This window comes from Pongo abelii, chromosome 2, assembly GCF_028885655.2.
Source record: "Pongo abelii isolate AG06213 chromosome 2, NHGRI_mPonAbe1-v2.0_pri, whole genome shotgun sequence".
NCBI lineage: Eukaryota > Metazoa > Chordata > Mammalia > Primates > Hominidae > Pongo > Pongo abelii.
In genome coordinates this window covers 126,259,256-126,281,597 of record NC_085928.1, presented here as the reverse complement: position 1 = coordinate 126,281,597, position 22,342 = coordinate 126,259,256, and the positions used below count along the sequence as shown (strand labels likewise).

At 35.6% G+C, this 22,342-nt stretch overlaps 1 protein-coding gene across 6 annotated transcripts in view; it reads left to right on the top strand.

Moving 5' to 3' along the window:
- ZCWPW2 (zinc finger CW-type and PWWP domain containing 2) overlaps positions 1-22,342 on the top strand; it is a 176,962-nt gene that overhangs the window by 47,543 nt on the left and 107,077 nt on the right. For 3 of the 6 annotated variants that reach the window (XM_054552444.2, XM_054552443.2, XM_054552447.2), the window contains exon 2: positions 21,631-21,975. In XM_054552444.2, the coding sequence (XP_054408419.2) occupies positions 21,631-21,975 (345 nt within the window). Of the gene's footprint in view, positions 1-17,703; positions 17,801-20,978; positions 21,077-21,630; positions 21,976-22,342 lie in introns of those variants that run through there. The other 3 variants (XM_054552448.2, XM_054552445.2, XM_054552446.2) reach the window with 2 other exon arrangements.

Here is a 22,342-nt window from a genome sequence, read left to right as displayed (position 1 = left end):
AATAGACAATATTCTGAAAGAATAATTGCAGAAATGGGCATACCTGAAATGCCTGGAGATGGATAGGGATACAAAAGAAGGGCAGGGGCTACTAGTATCAGCAGTGTGGCTTATGCTACCACATGGCAGCCCCTGTGGACGCCATGGACACCTTGCAGCTTTCACGGAATCCTCTTAGTGTTTGTCAGCATGACCTCTAATGCTCTGCTCCACAGAGGATACTGGCAGCTTTCACAACTGAGGTAACCAATAACATTGCCACTGCAGACACCCAGAGAGGGAGATGCTTTTGGGTCCCTCACCCTCACCCCCCAAGAAGGAGCCACTATTTTGCCACCCCAGGACCAGGCCACCACCCACCCAACCCAGTACATGCCCCAGCCCCTAGAGAAAGACAGGAAGAAAGGAGCAAAGGGCCCACAAAACAGCCAGAAAAAATTTAACAAAATGGCAATAGTAAGTCCTTACTTACTGTTTGCTATTTACCAATCAATTATTACCTTGAATGTCAGTGGATCAAATTCTCTAAATAAAAGACATAGAGTAGCCGGATAGATTTGTTTTAAAGAAAGATCTGATAATATGCTGCCCACAAGACTCACTTCAGCTTTAAGGACATATAGACTGAAAGTGTGGAAAAAGACATTTCATGCAAACAGAATCCAAAAGAGGCCAGGGCTACACATATTAGACATAATAGACTTTAAGTCAAAAACTGTAAGAAGAAACAAGGTCATTATATAATGATAAAAGGGTCAATTCATCAAGAAAATACAACATCCATAAATATATATGCACCCAACATCATACTACCTAAATATATAAAGCAAATATTAATAGATCTGAAGGCAGAAATAGACAGGAATACAGTAATAGTAGGGAATTTCAGTACCCCACTTTCAACAAGGGAGAGATCATTCAGACAGAAATCCAATAAGGAAACACTGAACTTGTACTACACTTTGGACCTAATGGACCTAACAGAAATGTAGAACATTCTATCCAACAGTAGCACAAAACACATATCCTTCTCACACGTGCACAGAACACTCTCTAGAGTAGAGATAATATGTGAGGCCATAAAACGAGTCTTAACAAATTTAGGAAGATTGAAATCATATAATTTCTGACCACAATGGTATAAGATCAGGAACCAATAACAGGAAGAATATTATAAATTCACAAAATGTGGTAATTAAACAACATGCCCCTGCACAACCAATGGCTCACCAAAGAAATCAAAAGTGAAATGAAAAAAAAATATTTTGAGATAAAGGAAAAGATATCATACCAAAACTGATGGGCTGATACAAAAACAATACTAGGAGAGAAAAATTTATAGCAATAAATCCATACATGAAGAAAAATGAAAGAGTTTAAATAAAGTTTACACCTCAAGGAACAAGGAAAAAACAAACAACCCAAAGTTAGCATAAGGTGGGAAATAAAGATTAGTGCAGAAAAAAAAGAGATTACAAATATACTAGAAAAGATCAAAGGAGAGAAGATCAAAGAAACTAAAACTGGTTTTTTGAAAGGATAACCAAAATTGACAAACCTGTAGCTCAACTAAGAAAAAGGAGAGAGAAGACTAAAATAAAATATGAAATGAAAAAGGAGACATTACAACAGATACCATAGAAATACAAAGGATCATAAGAAACTACTATGAACAATTATATGACAACAAATTGGATAACCTGGAAGAAGTGGATAAATTCCTAGAATTATGTAACCTACCAAGACAGAATCATGAACAAATAGAAAATCTGAAATAGACTAATAATAAGTAAGGAGTTTGAATCAGTAATCAAAATTTCTCATCAAAGAGATGATAACTTCTCTGCTGAATACTACCAAATATTTAAAGACGAATTAATATCAATAATTCTTAAACTCTTCCAATAAATTGAAAAGGAGGAAACACACTTCTAAACTCATATTACAACGTTAGTGTCACACTTATACCACAATCAGACAAGGACACTACAAGAAAAGAAAATTACAGGTCAATATCCCTGATGAACATAGATGCAAAAATCCTCAACAAAATGCCATGAAACCAAATTAAACAGCACATTAAAAGGATCATACACTATGATCAAATGAGATTTATCTTTGGGTTGCAAAGATGGTTCAACATATGCAAATGAATAAATGTTATACACCACATTGACAGAATGAGGAACAAACATTATATGATCATCTCAATAGATGAAAAAAGCATTTGACAAAATTTAACATCAGTTTATGATAAAAACTCTTAACAAAATAGATATAGAAGGAATGCACTTCAACACCACAAAGGCTGTGTATCACAGTTGTATGGCTAACATCATACTCAGTGGGGAAAGGTCTAACGTTTTTCTCTAACAAGACAAGCATACCCACTCTCACTCTCACCACTTCTGTGCAACATACTGGAAGTTTAAGCCAGAGGAATTAGGCAAGTAAAAGGAGTAAAAGATATCCAAATAAAAAAAGGAAGATGTAAAATTATCTCTGTTTCCAGAGGACATGACATTATATATAGAAAACCCTAAAGTCTCCATCATAAAACTGTTAGAACTAATAAATTTACAAAAGATACAGGATATAAAATAAATATAAAAATTAGTTATGTTTTTGTACACTAACAAGAGCTATCAAAAAAGTTATCAGAAGAAAATCCCATTTACAATAGCATCAAAAAGAGTAAGATACCTAGGAATAAACTTAACCATGGAGATGAGAGATCTGTACACTGAAAACTATAAAACATTGATGAAATAAATTGAAAAAGAAACAAATGGGAAGATATTTCATATTTGTGGATTGGAGGAAGTAATATTGTCAAAATATACTTGTGATCCAAAACAATCTACAGATTCAATGCAATTTCTATCAAAATTCCAGTAGCATTTTTCACAGAAATAGACAGTAAAATCCTAAAACTCCTTTGGAACCATGAAAGACTCTAAATTTATAACAGAAGCAATCTTGATCAAGAAGAACAAAGCATCACACTTGCTGATTTGAAATTATATTACAAAGCTATAGTAAGCAAAACAGTATGGTAGCATCATAAAAATAGACATATAAGCAGGAGGAAGAGACCAGAAATAAACCCTTGCATATACAACCAATGGATCTTTCACAAAGGCAACAAGAATACACAATGGGGACAAGAATAGTCTCTTCAACAAATTGTCTTAAGAAAACTGGATATTCACATGCAGAAGAATTAAATTGGATCATTATCTTACATCATACACAAAAATCAACTCAAAATATATTAAAGAATGAGACGTAAGACCCAAAACTATATAACCCCTGAGAGAAAATATAGGGGGAAATCTTTATAACATTTGTCTTGGCAATAATTTCTTGGATATGACACCAAGTGCACAGGCAATAGAAGCAAAAATAAAGTAGGACTACATCCAATTAAAGTGTATCTGCTCAGCAAAGGAAACAATCAACAGAGTGAAAGGGCAGCCTATGGTGTGGGAGAAAGTATTTGTAAGCCATACATCTGATAAGGGGTTAATATCCAAAATTTGTAAGGAATTCATACAGTTCTGTAGCAAAATATCAAATAATTTGATTTAAAAATGAGCCAAGGACTTAAGTAGGCATTTCACCAAAGAAGACATATGAATGTCCCACATACGAAAAGCTGTTCAACATCAATAATCATCAGGGAAATGCAAATCGAAACCACAATGAGATAACTCTTCATACCTGCAAGGGTGGCTATTATCAAAAAAGCAGAATGTGTTGGTGAGGATGTGGATTGGCATCCTTTTGCACTGTAATGTAAATGGGAATGTAAAATGGTGCAACTGTTGTGGAAAACAGTATGGAGTTTCCCCAAAAAGTTAAAAATAAAACTACCATGTATTCCAGCAATCTTACTTCAAAGGTATTTATCCAAAAGAACTGAAAACAGGACCTGGAAGAGGTATTTCCAATCCCATGTTAATTGCGGTAGCATTCACAGTAGCCAAGAAGTGGAAACAAACTAATGTCCATCAACAGATAAATGGATAAAGAAAATGTGGCTTATAAATATAATGGAATATTATTTAGCCTTAAAAAGGAGAAAATCTTGTCATTATAACAGCTGAGTAAGCCTGGAGTACATTATGCTAAGTGAAATAAGCCAGACACAAAAAGACAAACACTGTATGATCCAATTATATTTAGAATTTGATAAAGTTGTACTGATGGAAACAAAGTAGAAGGGTGGTTACCAGAGGGCTTGGGGTGGAAAAATAGGGAGATGTTGATCAAAGAGTACAAACTTGCAGTTATAAAATCCTTAAGTTATAGAGACCTAATATACAGCATAGTGACTATGTTTAATAATATATACTTGAAATTTGCTAAGATATTAGATCTTAATTTTTCTTATCAGAAAAAATAATAGATAACTATGAAAGGTGATTGGTATATTAACTTGATTGTGGTAAGTATTTTGCAATGTATCTATGTCAAAACATCATGTTATATACCTTGGTATATACAGTTTTTGTCAATTATATATCAATGAAGCTGGTAGAAAGGGCAAAGGAGCTGATAATGCAGCAGGGGCAGTAAAGAGTTTTTGAGGAAAATCGAAAAAGCCAGAATGGATAAATCATGAAACATTAGAAGAGAACAAATTTTAGCCTTATTCTCTAATTACAGATAAGAACACAGAGGTCCTCTAGAGATTATACAGCTAGAAAGTTGAATAACCAGTATGAAAAATTATACTTTTGACTTCAATTCTTGATTTTTCTACTGTCTCTAAAATATTACAAAAATTTAATTCATATCATTAGAATTATTTTATTAATCATTTCAAGTTCTTTCTGGAGGTAGGCAGGACACAAATAAGTAATATTCTTTTAATCCTGTTAATACTTTAAAAATGGCATTATGTGAACATTTCATTTTTAAAATGAAGGTTTGACTGAAAACACATTATATGTTCTGTATTGCAGTCTTATAAGCAAGCATTGTTTACAAGTGAGATATTATCTAGAAAGTGAAAACGATGAAAATTAAAATTATAATGCCAAAATTCTCCAACTCTGAAGACAGTGATACAGATACTGTTGTTTTTCTCAAACCCAGGAGAGTTGCATAATCTGTGATAGCCTGTAGGTAAAAATGGATATATATCTTCCTATAACAAAAGTATTGTAGAGCGAAAATATGACAACTTTGGAAAAACAATCATTTTTCTCATTCACATGCAAACAATAAAAGCAATTTCTATCATAAGTAGCCGTTTATCTTCATTACTATTCCATATGTATATATTCATACTGTCTCATTAAATTCTAGTATTGGGCTGGGCGCAGTGGCTCACGCCTGTAATCCCAGCACTTTTGGAGGCTGAGCTGGACGGATTGCTTGAAGCCAGGAGTTTGAGACCAGCCTGGCCAACATGGCAAAACTCCATCTCTATTAAAAATACAAAAATTAGCTGGGCGTGGTGGCACATGCCTGTAATCCCAGCTTCTTGGGAGGCTGAGGCATGAGAATCATTTGAACCTGAGAAGCAGAGGTTGCAGTGAGACAGGATCACATCACTGCACTCTGGCCTGGATGACAAAACCATACTCTGTCTCAAAAAAAAAAAAAAAAAAAATCTGGTATTGTTCAAAACTCCTTGCATGTGTTGTGATTTTACCTTTTTGGATACATCAGTCACAAAATAGATATACATTGTAATAAAAATGGATGCTTCATAAGAATTTATATTGGCTATACTCCATCTTAAATACCTTTGTTTTAATGAACGCAAAAACTATGTAATATTTTAATTCAGGAAGAATTGATCTTATTTTTTAATTTTTTCAAACTCTGCTGTAACATTTAAAAATAACATGTATGGGCTGGGCGTGGTGGCTTTTGCCTCTAATCCCAGCTCTTTGGGAGGCCAAGGCAGGTGGATCATTTGAGGTCAGGAGTTTGAGACCAGCCTAGCCAACATGGCGAGACCCTGTCCCTACTAAAAATCCAAAACTTAACTGGGCTTGGTGGCAGGCACCTGTAGTCTCAGCTACTTGGGAGGCTGAGGCAGGAGAATCACTTGAAGCCAAGAGGCAGAGGTTTCGGTGAGCCAAGATAGCATCACTGCACTCCAGCCTGGGCGAGAGAATGAGACTTTATCTCAAAAATAAATATATAATTAAATAAAAATAACATGTATGTAATACAGAAATCTTTGTAGAATTTATGTAAAATCAACACAGACTTTTCTTATTTTTTATTTAGCTTATGAATTTCACTTAAAGCTGTACATACCTGTAATAATTGTACTGTTATTAAGTTTCTTAGAACTATTTAGTAGGACTCTACAGGCCTTGGTGTTCTCTTTAATAAATTCAGGTTAACTAGTAATGCTTATTTCTGCATCATTTCTGTTGTTCTAATGAAGTTCTCATTATGTTTTGTATGCAGTTTAGTAGCTTTCTTACTAGGTAATTGTGTTTCTGTTTTCTCTGCATCTCTTCCAAAACACAAATTAAATGTAAGACATTTGTCAGTCTGGCTGCTATAACAAATTACCGTAGACTCGGTGGCTTCAACAACAAACATGTATTTCTCACAGTTCTGGAGGCTAAAAAGTCCAAGATCAAGGTGACAGCAGGTCCTATATCTGATGGGGGACTACTTCCTGGTTTTCAGATGGCTGTCTTCTCACTGTATCCTCACATGATGAAAAGTTGAGGTAAAAAGAGCAAACTCTGTGCTATTTCTTATTGTAAGGACATTAATCCCATAATGAGGGCTGTCCTCTAATGGCCTAAGTACCTCCCAAAGGCCCCATCCTCAAATATAATCATCTTGGAGGTGGCACACAACACTTTCTTAATCCATAGAATTTTTACTTTATAGTTATTTAAAAAGTTATTTTGGATGGTGGACAGGAGGCAGGACTAGATTGCAGCTTCAACTCGGGTGGGTAGAACAGTGTGTGGAGGCTCACATCATGAATTTTTGATCCAGAATGACTGCAGGAATAAATCAGGAAACCTGAGAGGATCTACAGACCCTCTGAAGGAACCAGATTGCTCCTGCAAGACTCGGAAGACACCCCAAATACTGTGAGTGTCCAAACTGTGGAAGTGGGAAAGGGAAATTGTCTGCCCCCAAATACACACCCCCATGGAGGAAACTGAAGATCTAGATTACGGGAGGAGATGCTGACCTTACCTGGAGCTGAGTTCATTTATAGAGCCAAGTGAAATACAGGGGTAGTGGAAGCAGCAGGAAAAGACCTGTGAGCTCGCTGGCTCACCTAGAAAGCCATATCTGCCTGGCCTCACAGGAGTCCTTCAGGAGGGGGGCCAGAAGCACTGAGAAAAGGCCACAGGGAGAAGGAAATATCCAGCTGAACTTTGTAATGATTTGAACTGATTGAGGGGCCTCCTTGCCAGAACTCGGAGGGCATGAATCCGGTGTGCAGACTCTACAGGCAGAGAACAAGGAAAGCCATACTTGCTTTTGCAGCTAGGAGGCAGGTAGCCTGGGGCAAGTTCTCAGCCCTGTTTGCCCACTGCCTGGAAACAGACTCAGTGATGTTGGTGGGGGCATGGTGGGGGTGACACTGGCCCTTCAGATTGTTTGGCAGCTGGATGAGGCCTGTGACTCTGGTTTTCCTCCACTTTGCTGACAACCTGCATGAGACAGTGTAGACAGCCATAATCCCACTAGGAACATAACTGCTTTGACCTGGGAACTTTACCGCCATCCTCCACAGCAGCTGCAGCAAGACCCACCCAAGGAGAGTCTGAGCTCAGACATGCCTAGCCTTACCCCCACCCAGTGGTTCTTTCCTACCCACCCTGGTAATGGAAGACAAATGGCATATACTCTTGGGAGTTCTAGGGCCCCGCCCACCACCTGTTCCTTTACATACTGCCACAGCTGATGCTCTCTGGGAAGCGTTACCTCCCGGCAGGAGGCCAACCAGCACAAAAGTAGTGCATTAAACCAACGAAGCTAAGGAACCTCCCAGAGTCCATTTCATCCCCCTGCCATCCACCAAAACAGGTGCTGGTATTCATGGCTGAGAAACCCAGAAATGGTTCACATCACAGTATTCTGTGCAGACAACCCCCAGTACCAGCCTGGAGCCTGGTAGACTTGCTGGGTGGCTAGATCCAGAAGACAGATAATTACTACAACTCAGCTCTTAGGAAGCCATGTCCATAGGAAAAAGGGGAGAGTACTACATCAAGGTAATACCCCATAGGACAAAAGAATCTGAACAACAGCCATTAACCCTAGACCTTCTGTCTGACAGAGGCTACCCAAATGAGAGGAAACCAGAAAATCAACTCTGGTAATATGACGAAACAAGGTTCTTTAACACCCCCAAAAAATCACACTAGCTCATGAGCAATGGACCTAAACCAAGAAGAAATCTCTGATTTACCTGAAAAAGAATACAGGAGGTTAGTTATTAAGCTAATCAGGGAGTCACCACAGAAAGGTAAAGCTCAATGTAAGGAAATAAAAAAAAATGATACAAGAAGTGAAGGGACAAACATTCAGGGAAATAGATAGCATAAACAAAAAAACAATCAAAACTTCAGGAAACAGTGGACACACTTATAGAAATGCAAAATGCTCTGGAAAGTCTCAGCAATAGAATGGAACAAGTAGAAGAAAGAAATTAAAAGCTTGAAGACAAGGTCTTTGAATTAACCCAATCCAACAAAGACAAAAAACAACAACAACAAAAAGAAAATATGAACAAAGCCTCCAAGAAGTCTGGGATTATGTTAAATGACCAAACCTAAGAATAATTGGTGTTCCTAAAGAAGAAGAGAAATTTAAAAGTTTGGAAAACATATTTGGGAGAATAATCAAGGAAAGCTTCTTCAGCCTTGCTAGAGACCTAGACATTCAAATACAAGAAGCACAAAGAATACCTGCGAAATTCATCACAAAAAGATCATCGCCTAGGCACATTGTCATCAAGTTATCTGAAGTTAAGATGAAGGAAAGAATCTTAAGAATTGTGAGACAAAATCACCAGGTAACCTATAAAGGAAAACCTATCAGATTGACAGGAGATTTCTCAGCAGAAACCCTACAAGCTGGAAGGGATTGGGGCCCTATCTTCAGCCTCCTCAAACAAAAGAATTATCAGCCAAGAATTTTGCTTCCAGCAAAACTAAGCTTCATATATGAAGGAAAGATACAGTCTTTTTCATACAAACAAATGCTAAGATAATTCGCCACTACCAAGCTACCACTACAGGAACTGCTAAAAAAGCTCTAAATCTTGAAACAAATCCTGGAAACACATCAAAACAAAACCTCTTTAAAGCATAAATCTCACAGGACCTATAAAACAAAAATACAGCTTAAAAAAACAAAGATGGCTGGGCATGGTGGCTCACGCCTGTAATCCCAGCACTTTGGGAGGCCGAGGCAGGCGGATCATGAGGTCAGGAGATCAAGACCATCCTGGCTAACATGGTGAAACCCTGTCTGTACTAAAAATACAAAAAATTAGCTGGGCGTGGTGGCAGGCGCCTGTAGTCCCAGCTACTCGGGAGGCTGAGGCAGGAGAATGGCGTGAACCCGGGAGGCGGAGCTTGCAGTGAGCTGAGATTGTGCCACTGCACTCCAGCCTGGGTGACAAGCGAGACTCCATCTCAAAAAAAAACAACAAACAAAAAGACAAAAACAAACAAACAAAAAGACAAAAACAAAAAAAACAAGGTATACAGGTAACAAATAGAAAGATGAATGGAATGGAACCCCACATCTCAATACTAACATTGAATGTAAATGGCCTAAATGCTCCACTTGAGAGATAAAGAATTGCAGAATGGATAAGAATTCACCAGCCAACTATCTGCTGCCTTCAAGAGACTCACCTAACACATGAAGACTCAATATGCACCTAACACTGGAGCTCCCAAATTTATAAAACAATTACTAATAGACCTAAGAAATGAGATAGACGGCAACACAGTAATAGTGGGGGACTTCAGTACTCCACTGATAGCACTAGACAGGTCATCAAGACAGAAAGTCAACAAAGAAACAAAGGTTTTAAAGTGTACCCTGGAACAAATGGACTTAACAGATTTATACAGAACATTTCATCCGACAGCTGCAGAATATACATTCTTTTCAGCAGCACATGGAACTTTCTCCAAGATAGACCATATTATAGGCCACAAAACAAGCCTCAATAAGAAAGTTGAAATTATGTCAGGCACTCTTTCAGACCACAGTGTAAGAAAACTGAAAATCAACTCCAAAAGGAACCTTCAAAATTATGCAAATACATGGAAATTAAATAACCTGCTCCTGAATGATCATGGGTTCAAAAATGAAATCAAGATGGAAATTTAAAAATTCTTCCACCTAAACGACCATAGTGATACAACCTGTCAAAACCTCTGGGATACAGCAAAGGCAGTGCTAAGAGGAAACTTCTGAGCCCTAAATGCCTACCTCAAAAAGTCTGAAAGAGCACTAACAGACAATCTAAGGTCGCACCTCAAGGAACGAGAGAAACAAGAAAAAAACCCAAACCAAGCAGAAGAAAGGAAACAACCAAGATTAGAGCAGAACTAAATGAAATTGAAACAAACAAACAAAAAAATACAAAAGATAGATGAATCAAAAAGCTAGTTCTTTGAAAAGATAAATAAAACTGATAGACTATTAGCAAGATTAACCAAGAGAAGAAGAGAGAAAAATCCAGATAAGCTCAATATGAAATGAAATGGAAGATATTACAAATGACACCACAGAAATACAAAATATCATTCAAGGCTACTATGAACACCTTTACACACATAAACTAGAAAACCTAGAAGAGATGGAAAAATTCCTGGAAAGATACACCCCTGTTAGCTTAAATCAGGAAGAATTAGATACCCTGAATAGACCAATAACAAGCAGCAACATTGAAATGGTAATTAAAAAATTACCAACAATATAAGTCCAGGATGAGGCAGATTCACAGCAAAATTCTATCAGACATTCAAAGAATTGGTACCAATCCTATTGACACTATTTCACAAGATAAAGAAAGAGGAAACCTTTCCTAAATCATTCTATGAAGCCAGTATCACCCTAATACCAAAACTAGAAAAAGACATAAGCAAAAAAGAAAACTACAGACCAATATTCATGATGAACATAGATGCTGAAATCCTTAACAAAATACTAGCTAATCAAATCCAACAACATATTAAACAAAAATCTGCCATGATCAAGTGGGTTTCATATCAGAGATGTAGGAATAGTTTAACATATGCAAGTCAATAAATGTGATATACCACATAAACAGAATTAAAAAGAAAAATCACATGATTATCTCAATAGACACAGCAGAAGCATTTGACAAAATCCAGCATCCTTTATGATTAAAACTCTCAGCAAAATCAGCATACAAGGAACGAAGCTCAATGTAATAAAAGCCATCTATGACATACTCACAGCCAACATAATATTGAATGGGAAAAAGTTGAAAACATTCCCTCTGAGAACAGGAACAAGACAAGGTTGCCCACTCTCTCCACTTCTATTCCACATAGTACTAGAAGTCCTAGCCAGAACAGTCAGACAAGAGAAAGAAATAAAGGGCATCCAAATCGGTAAAGAGAAAGTCAAACTGCTGCTGTTTGATGATGATGTGAGTGTTTACCTAGAGAACTCTAAAGACTTCTCCAGAAAGCTCCTAGAACTGATAAAATAATTCAGCTAAGTTTCAGGATACAGAATTAATGTACACAAATCAGTAGCTCTTCTATACACCAATAGCAACCAAGCTGAGAATCAAATCAAGAACTCAACCCCTTTCACAACAGCTGAAAAAAAATTACTTAGGAATACACCTAACCAAGGAGGTGAAAGACCTCTGCAAGGAAAACTATATAACACTGCTGTTAGAAATCATAGACAACACAAAAAAATGAAAACACATCCCAGGCTCACGGATGAGTAGAATCAGTATTGTGAAAATGACCATACTGCCAAGAACAATCTACAAATTCAATGCAATTCCCATCAAAATACCATCATCATTCTTCACAGAATTAGAAAAAAAAAATCTAAAATTTATATGGAACCAAAAAAGAGCCCGCATAGCCAAAGCAAGACTAAGCAAAAAGAACAAATCTGGAGGCATCACATTACCTGATTTCAAACTATACTGTGAGGCCATAGTCACCAAAACAGCATGGTACTGGTATAAAAATAGCCACACAGACCAATGGAACAGAATAGAGAACTCAGAAATAAACCCAAATACTTACAGCCAACTGATCTTCGACAAAGCAAAAAAAAAACATAAAGTGAGGAAAGGACACCCTTTTCAACAAATGGTGCTGGGATAATTGGCTAGCCACATGCAGGAGAATGAAACTGGATCCTCATCTCTCACCTTACACACAAATCAACTCAAGATGGATTAAGGACTTAAATCTAAAACCTGAAACTATAAAAATTCTAGAAGATGATATTGGAAAAACCCTTCTAGACATTGACTTAGGCATGGACTTCATGACCAAGAACCCAAAAGAAAATGCAATAAAAACAAAGACAAATAGCTGGGACTTAATGAAAGAGCTTTTGCACGGCAAAGAAACAGTCAGCAGAATAAACAACCCAGAGAGTGGAAAAAATTTCTTCACAACCTATACATCTGACAAAGGACTAATATCCAGAATCTACAATGAACTCAAATAAATTAACAAGAAAAAAAAAACATCAAAAAGTGGCCTAAGGACACGAATACACAGTTCTCAAAAGAGATATACAAATGACCAACAAACATACGAAAAAATGCTTGACATCATGAATGATCAGGGAAATGCAAATCAAAACCACAATGCGATACCACCTTACTCCTGCAAGAATGGCCATAATCAAAAAATCAAAAAACAGATGTTGGCATGGATGCAGTGAACAGGGAACACTTCTACACTGCTGGTGGGAATGTAAACTAGTACAACCACTGTGGAAAACAGTGTGGAGATTCCATAAAGAACTAGAAGTAGAACTGCCATTTGATCTAGCATTTTCACTACTGGCTGTCTACCCAGAGAGAAAAAAGTCATTATATGAAAAATGTACCTGCACATTCATGTTTGTAACAGCACAATTTACAATCACAAAAACATGGAACCAACCCAAATGCCCATCAATCAATGAGTGGATAAAGAAACAAGAAACAGTGACACACACACACACATACACATATATATATAAAATGAAATACTACTTAGCCATTAAAAAGAATGAATTAATGGCATTCACAGCGACCTGGATGAGATTGGAGACTATTATTCTAAGTGATGTAACTCAGGAATGGAAAACCGAATGTCGTATTTCTCACTTACAAGTGGAAGCTAAGCTATGAGAATGCAAAGGGATAAGAATGACACAATGGACTTTGGGGACTTAGGAGGAAATAATGGAAGGAGGGTGAGGGATAAAAGACTACAAATAGGGTGCACTGTATACTGCTTGAATGGTGGGTACACCAAAATCTCACAAATCACCACTAAAGAACTTACTCATGTAACCAAATACCACCTGTTCCCCAATAACCAATGGAAATAAAATATTTATTTTGAACTCATTTAGACACATATTCTTATCACATCTCACATAAAAAAAGAAAATATAAGTGAAATAAATGTGGTTATGGAATTCCTAAAGCTTATTCATATAAGAGTACTTTTCCTAAGTCTCTTTTCAATTCAGTCTTTGATGTTGATCTTTGCACATAATATTGCTATGGTCTGAATGTCTGTGTCCCCTGAAATTGATATTTTGAAATCCTAACCTCCAAGGTATTAGGAGGTAGAGCCTTTGGGAGGTGGCGTTAGGTGGTAGGCCTTTGCAACCTGAACATACTAAGGCAGGAAATTGGTACTGAGAAGTGGAGGTGCTGCTGTAATAAATTCCTAAGAATGTGATAGTGGATTTAGGGTAGAGGCTTGCAGAGTTTTGAGGAGCATGCCAGAAAAAGCGTACATTGCTGTAAACAGAGGTTTTTTTGTTTTTTTGTTTTTTTGTTTTTTTTGAGACGGAGTTTCACTCTTGTTGCCTAGGCTGGAGTGCAGTGGTGCAATCTTGGCTCACTGCAACCTCTGCCTTCCAGTTTCAAGTGATTCTCCTGCCTCAGCCTCCCGAGTAGCTGGGATTACAGGCACCCACCACCACGCCTGGCTAATTTTTGTATTTTTAGTAGAGACGGCATTTCACTGTGTTGGCCAGGCTGGTCTCTAACTCCTGACCTTGTGATCTGCCTGCCTCAGCCTCCCAAAGTGCTGGGATTATAGACATGAGTCACCCCACCTGGCCAACAGACTGTTAAGAATGATTCTGGTGAGGGCCCAGAAAGAAAAGATGAGTGCAATAGAGAATGTCTCAATCTTCTTAAAAAATACCTAAGTAATCCTGAGGAGAATGTTGGTAGAAATATAGACAGTAAAGGCCATTTAGGTGGGAGGCCATTCTCAGATGGAAATAGGAACATATCATAAAGCAATAGAGGAAAGACCATCCTTGTTATAATGTGGCAAAGAACTTGGCTCAATTGTGTTCATGATCTAGTGTTTTGTGGAAGTAGAACTGTGAGTGATTAAATTGAATATTTGACTGAGGGAAATACCTGAGCAAAGTGTTGAAGCTGTGGCTTGGCTCTTCTTGACTGCTAATAGTAAAGTACAAGAGGAGAGAAGTGATATAAAGATGGAATTGTTAATCAAAAGAGAAGCAGTACTTAAGGATTTGGAAACTTCTCAGCCTACACATATAGTAAAGAATGAGAAAGCATGTTCAGGAGAGAACATGAAGGGTGTGGCTAAATGACCATCTGATAAAGAAATTAGCAATCTCAAAAGAAGCCAATATCTATTATCCAAGAAAATGGGAGAATGACCCTGAAGACGATTCAGAAATCATCAGAGTTCTTGAAATGCTTTTGTAGTGACTGTTGTCCAGTCATAGCATGAGAAAACCGTATCTGTGCACTTTTGGGTGAGCTTATACTTTAAATTATCAAGTCTATTCATGTACAGGCAATGACAACTACATCATGACTTTGAGAGGATGTTGACTGGAAGATACAGTGTGGTTGCTGAGATGTTTAAATGTAAAAATATGTGCCTTGGAAATTATGAAGTATCTTATTTTTTGTGATACTCTTAGTTTTAAACAGACAATGACTCCTCTTTGCTTCCAGGATAATAAGGTCTATTAACCTAACATGGTAAATAAAACTCTTCTGAGGTTTTTCCACCCTCACCTGCTATGACCTTTGCTTCCCTTAAAAAGTGTTCTAACAGCTCAGCTCAATATTTTTGTACATTACATGCATGCATGTTTTCATGGAATTTCCTTTTCTTTTTTTCTTTTTTTTTTTGACAGACAAGGTCTCGGTCTGTCACCCAGGCTACACTGTAGTGGCATCGTCGTAGCTCACTGCAGCTTCCAACTCCTGAGCTGAAGCAATCCTCATGCCTCAGCCTTCTGAATAATGGAAATACAGGTGTTCCCTATAACACCCAGCTAACTTAATTATTTTTGGTGGGGATCGCGTCTCACTATGTTGCCCAGGCTGGTCTCAAACTCCTGGGCACAAGTGATCCACTCATTTTGGCCTTCCAAAATGTTGAGATTACAGGCATGAGCCATTGCACCTGGCGAGTTTCCTCCTATGTGCTCCTTTGCTCCTTCACCTTGCTAAAGTGAACTACTTATCTTTTCAGGTTCAGCTCAAATGCTAGCTGCTCCATGCATCCTTCATGGAGCCCTCTTATTTTAAGAAAATTATTTTCTCATTTGTGTTCTCCTAGGTATTTGTACATCTAACATCACACTGTATTACATTTATCAAGTATTTTATGGAACTTGGTATCTATGTTGTTCTGAGTCAAGAACAGGGATTGTTTCTTGTTCATCTTTTGTTCACAGTGTCTAACTTTTAATAGGAACTCAATATTTGTTTGAATTGATGTTTAAAGTCATCCATTTATTCAAAAAACATTGAGTATCTATAGTGTGCAAAATAATATGCTAGGAGTTCAATATAGGGTAATAAGTAGTACCCTTATTATCTCCAGGTAAGGGATCAGAGATTTTGAGTGGTTAACTAATTTGCCTAGTAAATAAAGACTGGTAGAGTTGTCTGGCTGAAAATTGAGTGTCCATAACCATTCATATACATTTCCTTGAACTTAAGACTTTATAATTTTAAATAGCCATTCTGTGTTTTCTATTTTTAAAATTTAATATTTTGTTTTTCTGCATTTTCTAGTTCAATATAACTAAGTTATGAAATAAAAAATTAAAAACAAAAGTTGAATGAAGCAAATATTGTACTCAGCATAGCTTTGCATTTGTCATTGTCTTTATAAACTAATTCTGGTCTACTTAGGTATGATTATATAGGGATCCCTTCAAAGGCTCTAGCATTCTTGTGAACACATTCACTTCCTCATTGTCATTTGCATCTTCTATATGTGGCAGGAGTTTTGAAAACCAGCAAAGTGTTGGAGAAAATGTAATGGAATCAATGAGAATCTGGTTTGAAAAGAATAAGCATTTTATGATCTATATTCTAAATTCTGTTAGCCTGGATAAAACGTATCAAATCTAAAATACCAACACGTTTAAGTTAGATGCAATTGAAAATGAGTATCACTATTTAAGTAATAATGACATTTTCTTAGTGTTACTTTATCTTCTCAGTATTATCCACTATGAGACCCAACGTCCTAAGAAAATCTGAAAACCTTATCTACCATTTAAAAGTAATCTTTTAATCCCCTTAACATTTTATAATAGACTGTCATAATGAATTTTCATAAGCTTTCCATTGATGTGATGCCACAAACTTTCCCCTTTATAGCAATCCATTGGTTGCAAGTTGGACAAAATCCTACGTGATTGAGTGACAGTAATTACTTTCTTCTTTCTGTCATCTCTCTCATACTTCATTATTTGCATTGTTAATATTGTCTAGTTTTTCTGTTTCTTTTTAGAAATTTTCTGAAGTAACTTTATTTTGTGAGGAATAGTTTAATCTAGATAATATATTCTATAAACTTGTTTAGTTAGTTAAATGTAACTCCAATACATTGCATTATAGTGATTGTAAATGAGTAACTGAAAGGCACATTTGTGAAACCCTCTTAAGTTATGGCATCTCCCACCTTTTCAGCAGGAGACCTCACATATGACCAGCTTACATATGGTCTTAGTGAAGATTCCAGTGTCAATTTCATCTTAAGTATTAGTAAAGCCTATTTTTCTTACTTATTAAATAAAAGTAAATAGAATGTCCTGGAATGAACTTGTTATTGATAATCTCATTCTTTCTAGATCTGTACCCCAACTATTTTCCCTCAGCTCAGTTGTTCACACAGACTCTCAATACCTGCTTTAGACTTAGAATTTTCTGAATCTCTTTTGGTACAGGGAAAGACATCTGAAAGAAAGGAATACAGAGCCCAGAAATAGATTCATGTGCACATATGTGAATTAGGATAAAGAGCCATTTCGGACCAATTACTAAAAGATGAAGAATTAAATAAATATTATTTGGATCATTGGTTAACTACTTAGACAAAAAGTAGAGTCTTCCATCTTATTCATTCACAAACACAGAAAATATTCCAGATATTCCAGATGGCTTAATTTTTTCTTTTTTTTTTTTTTTTGTTTTTTTGACAGAGTCTCACTTTGTCACCCAGGCTGGAGTGCATGGTGCTATCCTGGCTCATTGCAACTTCTGCCTCTCTGGTTCAAGCGATTCTCCTGCCTCAGCCTCGTAAGTAGCTGGGATTACAGGTGCCTGCCAACACACCCGGCTAATTTTTGTATTTTTAGTAGAGGCTGGGTTTTGCTGTGTTGACCAGGCTGGTCTCAAACTCCTGGCCTCAAACGATTCACCATCTTCGGCCCCACAAAGTGCTGGGATTATAGGCATGAGCAACCATGCCTGGCCTCTGTTTCCTCCCTTTCTCTCACCATCCTCATTCAGTGAATACTGTTAGGTGGCAGAGAAACTGGAAAACATATGGAAAAATCTAAATGAATATTGTAGAAAACACACTAGTGATAATTATGACAGATTTTGAGGTATAAATGCAAAATAGAACTATGATGCTGGAAAGAAATGAGATAAAGGCACAAAGGTCATCTGGATTAAAGCATTCTGTTATTCTGAAGAAGGTAGAGATATTGATTAATTTATACCTTGTTAAATTGTGTATTAAGAGTAGTATTAAGGGTAACTATTAAAGTAATAAAAATAACACAAACTTGTCAAAACCAGTATAGAGAAGAAAAATATTAATCTGTTTTAATACAAGTTAGGAAAGGAGAAAATAAGTAAAGAAATAGCATAATAAATAAAAGATGCACAAAAATGCAAGTATATCAGCGTCAAAATAAAGTAAATGAACTAAAATCACTGGTTAGCAGATCATATCTTAGATTTGATAAAAATGCAAATCCCAACTATGTATTGTTTACAGGAGGCAGAGACAAGGAAACCCATAATATTAGAAAGGGTAAAAGTAAAGGGATGGTAAAAGTTATAACTAGGACCAAGCCAATAAGAAACATAACTACTATCTTAATTGCTATGTTAATAGTGGACCAAATAGTTTCGTTCACTAATTAAGCTAGTAGATTGGCAAAGAACATTTTTAGGGATAAATTGCATCATTACATAAGATGAGGAAGAATTCACCAACAAGATATAGCAAATCTGAACATGTATATATTTAATAAGCAAAGAAACCTGACAAAATTACAGGGATAAATTGACAAATCCACAATTACTATGGAAGATTTTAACATAGCCTTTTAAGTATAATTAATATATCAACCATTTAGTATGGATAGAGAAAATTAACCCCACAATCATAAAATTTTATTTATAATCGTTGATACAAAGCTTGGTATAATGATTAAATGTACACCTTGCACCCAACAATTGAAAAATGTGCATCATTTTTTTGCACACATATAACATTCACAAGTATTGTTAAGTAGGGCCACAAAACAAAACAAATGCCAAAAAAATCAATATCACACAGATTATATTCTCTAACCAAAATACAAGTACATTAAAAATCAATAATCTCTTAAATACCCCTACCTTCTGAATTTTTTAAATTAACTAACTCTTGGGTAAAAGATGCATAGAAACCTTGTGTTTAAAACTAAATAATAAAGCAATACTGAGATAGGAATGTATAACCTTGAATGCTTGTATTAGAAAAGACTGCAAATGAATTAACTAAGCATCAACTCAAGAAGAGAAAAATAAGAGCAACAAAGAATGTCCAAAGAAAGTAAAAGGAAAGAAAGAATTAAGAAAAGTGCAGCTATTCATTAAATAGAATTCAAAAAAATGAAAGGACTCAAATTCTGGTTGTTTAATAAACTCTGACAAGATAAATGAAGAAAAAAAGAGAGGGCATAAACAAACTTCAAAATGAAAGAGATAAATACAATGAGAAATATAGTAGATATACTAAAATTCATAAAATTTATGTTAAAATTAGAAAATTCCTCCCTTAGGCAAACTTTCCCAAAATGGGGGAACATTTTTTACTTTATTTAATGAAGTGATTTTATAATCTTGATATGAAAACCAGACAAAGACAAAAGGAGAAATAAAATAATAGACAAATCTTATTTATACACACATGTAAAAATATTAATTATTAATAAACAAAATACAGCAGTGTATATTAAAAACTTATGAGGCATAACCAGGTAGGGATTATCCAGAATATAAATATAGTTTATTATTCAAAAATTCATGAATACAATGTGTACCCAATTAATATATTTTAAAAGAAAAACCATATATTTATCTCAGTATATGCGGAAAAGAATTTGGTGAAATTAAACACCACATTATGATTAATATCAACAAAAAAATCCTTTTGGTAAGCTGGTAATAGAAGGAAAACAACTTTCTGTAACCTTTTAATGGTCTCTACAAAAACCGTACTCCCAACATAACAGTCAAACATTCGAAGCATTCTCTTTAAAATTAGAAAAAAATATCTACTATCATGGCTTCTAGTCAATGTTATATCTGTCTTAGCCAGCATAGTAAGACAGCATATGAAGATTGGAACTAAACAAGCAAAAAAACCTGTTACACACACACACTTCATGTGAAGTGAAAGTCTAGCAAAGGGCAGGGACTCTGTGAGTAACACATAACCTGGTTCCAAAGTCTAACCTCAGTCACTTCTGCTTTACCGACTGGTGACCCAGAGAGTAGAGAAAAAATTTATTCACTTCAGTTGCAATCCACATTGTGGTTTTGCCCTTATGCATTTTCTCATCAATTAAAGAATTAAACACATTAAAACAAATATCATTAGTAAAAGTCTATATCTTCTGCTAGATTTGATTCTGTTTTTAGACTTTTTCACTCTTTCAACATGAAAAACAGTGTTACACTGAATGTTTTTGGTCTTGGTATGTATTGGTTGGTCTTTTTAAAATGTATTTTATTACATTTGCATGAGTGGGATTAATAGGTCAAAATTTTTGAACTATGGCTATTGAAATATATGCACAACTTTCTAAAGCAATTTGCAGTAGCCCTGGTAAGATATGTGACAAATATAAGTAAGTGAGCTTCTAAATATATGATTAACTTATAAATTAAAGGATTCTTTAAATGGTGCTTATACTTGGATAGTATGGTACATTAGTCTTTTTATTTTTAAGAAACAGACTTTGTATTGCAAAATAAGTTGCCAATAATTAGTTCTACTTGTATTTTAGTTATATTTATTTATTACTATATACATTGTTATTGAAGCCAGAATTTGGGGGCTTTGTTACACAGTTCAAACTTTTTATATGTTTAAAATTTTTCTAACAAAAAAGCTCTGAGAAATTTAATTAATAATAAATAAAAGCTGAAACTATATGAGATTTAATTTTTAAAAATCTTGCATTTTTGTATGTTGAAATATTTTGCTGCATTTGATTTCCTGAGACAGAAGAAGAAAAGGATCATTTAGTCATGCTGTATATATACTCAAGAGGCAGTACAAACTAATGGGTAAGATCACAAACTTAGAATCAAACTGCCGACATTTAAATTCCAGCTCTACTGTGTACCAGCTCCAGGACCTGAGACAAATTGCTTTACATTTCTTAGCTTCAGTTTTGTCTGTAAAAATGAACATAATAAGGTTTTTGGGAAGACTATATGAGCCATGTGTATAAAGCACTTAGAATAATACCTGGTGCATAGTCAGCATTCAGTCAGGCTTAGCTGTTACCATGGGAAAATGTACTTGATGTATACCAGATGTGTGCTATATATTAGGTTAATAGAAATTATAGTCACCTCTACTTCCCTTTGGCTCCATCATATTTTTCTTATTTTTAATTTTGGTGCATTTTATGCTTAGAGTGATTGTTGTTTCTATTTTGTTCCTTTATTTCTGGGTAGGTGGAAACAACGTGTTCGACATATGTAGTCTTTGTAGGATAGAGAGGGGGTGGGCACAGAAGATAGCAAAGAGGAATTTCTCTGATTTTTGGTTTGAATTTTCTCTCCTGATACTCTTGAGTCCTCATTGTGTTATTTTCCTCTTTCTTATTTTCCAGATTAAATGCCTTAATGGATAAAGAAAAACTGGATGGTAAGATTGAATATTGTAACTATGCAGTGGATTCCTCAGTGGAAAACATGTATGTAAACAAAGTGTGGGTTCAATGTGAGAATGAAAATTGTTTGAAATGGAGATTGTTATCAAGTGAGGATGCAGCCAAAGTTGATCATGATGAACCATGGTACTGCTTCATGAACACTGATTCAAGATATAATAACTGCTCAATTTCTGAAGAAGACTTCCCTGAAGAGTCTCAGCTTCATCAGTGTGGATTTAAGATTGTCTATTCACAGCTCCCTCTTGGAAGCCTGGTTTTGGTAAAATTACAGAATTGGCCAAGGTAAGATTTGTGTAGTTTTATGACTTTTGAAGTGTAGTCTTGCCAGGTTTATGAATATTAAAAATCTTTTTGAAGACTCAACATTTTTCTTTTGTCTACTAGTTTCTTGATTTCTTATCATTGCTCTTTTCCATACTTCTTTGGATTTTTTTCTAGCTTTTTAAATGGGAAAGTTAGGTAACTGAATTCAAATCTTATTTTCTTCCCAATATAGGCAATTAAAGCTATAAATTTTTCTCCAAGTAGTGTTGTAGCTTCATCCTACAAATTTTGATATACTGTGTTTTATTATTCATTTTGAAATATTTACTGATTTTCTTTGTTATTTCCTTTTTGAAATCCGTTTTTTAGAATTGTGTCTTTAAAT